Genomic DNA, 5,363 nt, shown 5'->3' on the forward strand with positions numbered 1-5,363 from the left:
CGATTACCAGAGAGTAAAACCTTTGAGAAACACTTTTTAATTTAAATCACTTGGCCAAACCTTTGCTAATTCAATTAGGAATTCCCTTCCTAATATTCTAGTGATCATCTTGATGTTGTGACTTGTAATCTTGAAGTATTGTCTTGAATTTTAATCTTGAAAAGCCCATTTGCATCAATTGCAACACATCATCATGATCATCATCAAAACATCAAAGCCAATCTACAATCTCCCCCTTTTTGATGATGACAATACAATACCTGAAATCAAGATTCAAGCAAGCAACAAACAATTGTATATAGATATAAATATCAGAGTATTAAACACAATAAGCCAAACTCACAAACAAGAAATAATCAAACCAGAATTCAAATAACATAAAATGTCAACAACCACAAAATATCCAAGACTGAAATTTAAAACCAAAAGATAAATAAGCAAAGTACTTAGCATAATAATGTAAATTCTAAGAAACTAAAAGCCAAAATACACGGCTTATAAAAAGACATATAGTCAGAAACTAAAATCTAAGAAGATGGAGGTGGTGGAGGAAGATCAAAACTCTGACGAATGTATCGACATCCTCTTCAAGCTGTGTAAGGCGAATGTCCATACCGGCAAAGCGTGAATCTAACGAGTCGAAGCGGTCACCAACATAAGAACGAAGACCCCGTAATTCGGAGAGGACTTCATTCATGAGTGCGGAATCTTCACGTTGAGGGGGAGGTGAAGGAGTACGTTCATCTTGAGGAGGGAGTGCATCCTTCTTCAGCCATTGTCCATTCCGATCTTTACGATACCCAATGGAGGTCACTGCACCAGCACCAATGGCAAAGGAACGCTTGACTTGAACAAAGGGTTCATCATCAGCGGAATTTGAAAATGACGCAAAAACAGAGTAATTAAATGTGGATAAGGAAGAGGTGCATTGGCCCGTAATGCCTTATGCATTCGGTACCGAACAAATGGGCCCAGTCGATCTGACGACCGGTAAGAAAAGCCCACATAAGAATCAAATCCTCCTCAGAGGCTTGTGCTAAATTTGAAGACCGAGGAAGCAAAATTCTAACAATGATATAATGCATGATGCGATTATCAAAAGTTAATGACCCGGCCAGCAATCTACCGGTCATTTCAGCTTGATCATTGCAGACCATGCGACGAGCATCATGACTTGAATAATCGAATTTCCAGTCATCAACAATGGTACCCTCAAAAGGTGCACCTTGACTGGGTAAATGAGTCAAAGAAAAGAAAAGTGACTGATCAATGACCATAGAAGTACCATGCACCTCAGACATAATAATACCATCCTGAATTTTTAAATTGCAGTAGAAGAACTTAACAAGTTCAGGATAATATGGCAATTTTAATGACATGAAATCAACAAGACCAGAATTTTGAAACACTTGATAGCAATCAAACGTTTCATCATTAAAGAACTCTACGTCTAGGTACTTAGGATCTAAGATTATTCTAGAAGAAAACTGAGAAAGGTACCGTAGACGTTGATCATCGGATGAAAACAGTGTTGATGATCTTGGAGATGACAAAGAAGGAGGAATAGGTGCTGTGGGTGCTCCGGATGGGCCGTGACGGCGATGGGCAGCAGCGGTAGCGGTGGAGGATGATCCCTTTCTCTTCTTTGATGGCTCTGCCATTTGATGAAGTTTTTCTGGATTTTGATCGGTGGAAGTGAAAGAGGAGTGAAAAAGAGGAAGATTGGGCTTTACGGGACATGATTTGGTGAAGAATTGAGTGAGAATCGAAGGTTTGAATTTCTAGGTATGGAGGAAAACGTGGAGGATGCTTTGGCTGCGCAGCAGCTCTGATTTCGTGAGTATTTATAGAAGATGACGCATTGTAATCGATTACAAGTATTGGTAATCGATTACAGGCCCAATAAGCCTTCTGGTAATCGATTACAGGATGTTGTAATCGATTACAGGCTGCCTATTCATGTGTAATCGATTACACTGGATGGTAATCGATTACCAGAGCCTATCCTAGGCTAGTTTCTTAAGAGAATATCTATGTTTATGCTAAAATACATCCTATATGATTAACTTTCACTACTAAGACACTAAATTCAATCATTCAATTATTATATACACAAGAAATCATAAATTCTATCATAAAAACAAGAATTTAAACAAGATCAAACAAAACCATCTATAATCAAAAGGTAAGAGTAAATCAACCAATCAATCAACCATTCAATCAACCAATCAATCCCTATTCTTCTAAATCTCTTACATCTAAGAGACCTAATTCTCTTCTAATAGAGAAGAACACTTCCTTGGGGAGAGGTTTAGTGAAAATATCAGCAAGTTGATTCTTAGTATCAACAAATTCTAATACACAATCTCCCTTTAGGACATGATCTCTAAGAAAGTGGTGTCTAATCTCTATATGTTTAGTTCTTGAGTGTTGAACTGGGTTTTTGGATAGATTTATGGCACTAGTAATATCACACTTAATAGGTATGCGATCAAGAATGATGCCATAGTCAGATAATTGTTGCTTCATCCATAAAATCTGTGCACAACAACTACCGGCAGAGATATACTCCGCTTCAGCAGTAGATAAAGCAACACTGTTTTGTTTCTTACAATGCCATGAGACAAGAGCCGATCCAATAAATTGACAAGTTCCACTTGTACTTTTTCTATCAGTTTTAGATCCGGCAAAATCAGAATCAGAATATCCTAGAGTGAATAGGCAATTTAGTCCCTGAGATTGTAACCAGTTTGCATATTAGTCCTTAACTTAAATTTTAATTCAAAATAGTCCCTATCTTTACATCCGTTATGCAAATAAGTCCTTGCTGTTAAAATCTAATTTATTCCGTTAGTCAAATGTCTATTTGGCACACCTCAGTCCACGTAAGCAACCCAATGTGGCAAGTTTGAGTCCAATGTGGCAAGGACTAAATTGAAAAATCTAAAGAAACACAAATTGCTGCAGAATCATTACCCCACTCTTTCAAACACGGTATAAATAGGGTAAGCTTCCTTCATGGCATCAAAATCGGCATCCAAAATATATTATTTGAAGCAATTCATGGAGAAATAGAATTCAAAATATTAAGAACAACAATTACATACGGGTCAGGCGAAAAAGAGGAATTTGCAAGCTGTTCATCAGGAGGGCTTCCATCAAATGAGACAGCATGTGCAGCCCCGACTGAGTAGCAAGCAGAAGAAGAGGCTGAGAAATTCTTGAGCCATGATCCATGCAGCAAACTCGAATCCCGGATCCTCCTATTAGCATCAAAAGTAGAACACCCAAAACTCAAAGGACCATACAATGGTTGTAGTCTCCTTAGATTCACACTACCCCTCAAGCAACCTACAGCAGGCTTTGTGAAGTCTCGCACACTACCACGACCTGAGATTAAGCCATAAGCATAAACATCTCCCAGCATAGCATTGGAATGTGAGGCAGTAATCATTGATTTTGTGTGAAGTGTGTGACTTGAAGTGAGCGAACAAAGAGGCAAAGCTGAACTTCTGTACAAGGATGTCGGCACTCCTTGTTGCCTTGTTATTGCTTCCCGAATGCGACAGTAAATGGTTGCATTCAGCCTTGAGAGAATGCCAGGCATGATCTTATTCCCCTATGCAAAAATACCCTTAATTCAGTTTCCCGATTAAGAATAATGTGAAACCACGGGTGTGATTTGAATTAACAAAACTCATTCCTTTTTTACCCCCACCAAACCTTGCTTCAAGAGTAATGAACCGCACTCATAATCTGAAATGTTGAAATTTGAACAAATATTATTCGAAGTTTCTAACTTCATGAAAACAAACACCCCACCAGATGCAAAGAGCAAGTACTAAATAATTGATATTATCATTTGTGAGAGAAACCCCCAAAATGTTTTGACTTGGGAAATATCTTTTTATTGAGAAGCAAATGTACTGGGACTGTATCAATTTTGCATCAGTCAATAATGGATTTCATCAACCTGTTCAATACTACTTAGGCACTATCTTATATTTAAAAAAAAATTGAATATGTCAAAGCCAATTAAAAAAAAATGAAGCGGTTTAAAGTTAAACAGGGCACTCAGAAAAAAGTTTAGGCATGAATTCCAATGTGGTCCCACCGTAAATTAATACCAGCAAGAAAAAGAAGATGGATTCTAATGTTCTATGGCGTACCTGTTGAAGGAGGAGTTTCCTGTTGAAAGAGCAACAACAAGAACAAAATGCGGCGGTGAATGAAACACAGGAGGCTTGTAACGTCAATGAAATTTTTTACTCAGGAGGCTTGTAATCTAGAGATGCTCAAACAAGACGATGGTCAATTAAGAAATCTGAAAGTGGTTACAACAGGATGGAACAATTTCTTGCTTCAAGATTGAGGGAAATTATGAAGGCAAACTCCTGCGACTTTTTTATGCCCAAGGTACACCAATAGGTTCTGCAAAAGGGTTTGGGTTGGGGTTTTGGTTTGCAATTCCACTGGAGGAGGGCAGAGGGGGGTTTGGGTTTTTTGGGGGTTAGGGTTTTGGAGGGGAAGAGGGGAGAATGGGGGTGGAGGAGGAATGCGGAGTTGAGGGTGGTGGTGGCACCGGGAAGAAGATGAAGAGATGACATTAGGAAGGGGAGAGAGGGAGAGGGAGAGGGAGAAGAAGAAGATGAAGGATGACGAAGAAGAAGCACAGTGGTTGAGTGAAGGATGACGAAGAAGAAGCACAGTGAAGAAGAAGGACTATTTTGCAATACTACCAATAATAGTGCCACGTTAGTTAGCCTACGTGGCACTATAATTGCCAACAATACATCTCATTAACGACGTTAACTTCGAATGTAACGGTAAGGACTTATTTGCATAACGAATGTAAAGATAGGGACTATTTTGAATTAAAATTTAAGTTAAGGACTAATATGCAAACTGGTTACAATCTCAGGGACTAAATTGCCTATTCACTCAATATCCTATTAAGTTACATGTTGAATTCTTAGGATACCATAATCCTAAATTGATTGTTCCTAATAGATATCTCATGATTCTCTTTACTGCACTTAAATGTGATTGTTTGGGGTTGGATTGAAACCTAGCACACATGCATACACTAAACATAATATCAGGTCTACTAGCAGATAAATAAAGAAGAGATCCGATCATACCTCGATATTGTTTTATGTCTATAGACTGACCAGATTCATCTTTATCTAAGTAACAATTAGTGCTCATCGGTGTAGACATGTGTTTTGCACTATCCATCCCAAATCTTTTGATCAATTCCTTGCAGTATTTGGATTGATTGATGAATATACCTTCTTGAGTTTGCTTGATTTGTAATCCCAGAAAGTACTTTAGTTCTCCCATCATTGACATTTCAAATTCAC

The 5,363-nt window shown here is 38.2% G+C and overlaps 1 protein-coding gene across 1 annotated transcript; it reads right to left on the reverse strand.

Annotated features, from left to right (window-relative positions):
• Nucleotides 1-2,979: 2,979 nt before the first annotated feature.
• On the reverse strand, nt 2,980-4,261 carry LOC114404427. The gene is made up of 3 exons (XM_028367382.1): nt 4,170-4,261; nt 3,713-3,756; nt 2,980-3,619 (listed from the first exon to the last, which is right to left on the reverse strand). The coding sequence occupies exon 3, from the start codon at nt 3,605-3,607 to the stop codon at nt 3,062-3,064; it is 546 nt and encodes a 181-aa protein (XP_028223183.1). The 5' UTR covers nt 3,608-3,619; nt 3,713-3,756; nt 4,170-4,261; the 3' UTR covers nt 2,980-3,061.
• Nucleotides 4,262-5,363: the final 1,102 nt, after the last annotated feature.

Source organism: Glycine soja, unplaced genomic scaffold, assembly GCF_004193775.1.
Source record: "Glycine soja cultivar W05 unplaced genomic scaffold, ASM419377v2 tig00035368_1_pilon, whole genome shotgun sequence".
NCBI classification, from domain to species: domain Eukaryota; kingdom Viridiplantae; phylum Streptophyta; class Magnoliopsida; order Fabales; family Fabaceae; genus Glycine; species Glycine soja.

Excerpts from the sequence above, each read along its gene's own strand:
- LOC114404427 (XM_028367382.1), bottom strand. The coding sequence starts at position 3,607 with ATGCCTGGCATTCTCTCAAGGCTGAATGCAACCATTTACTGTCGCATT.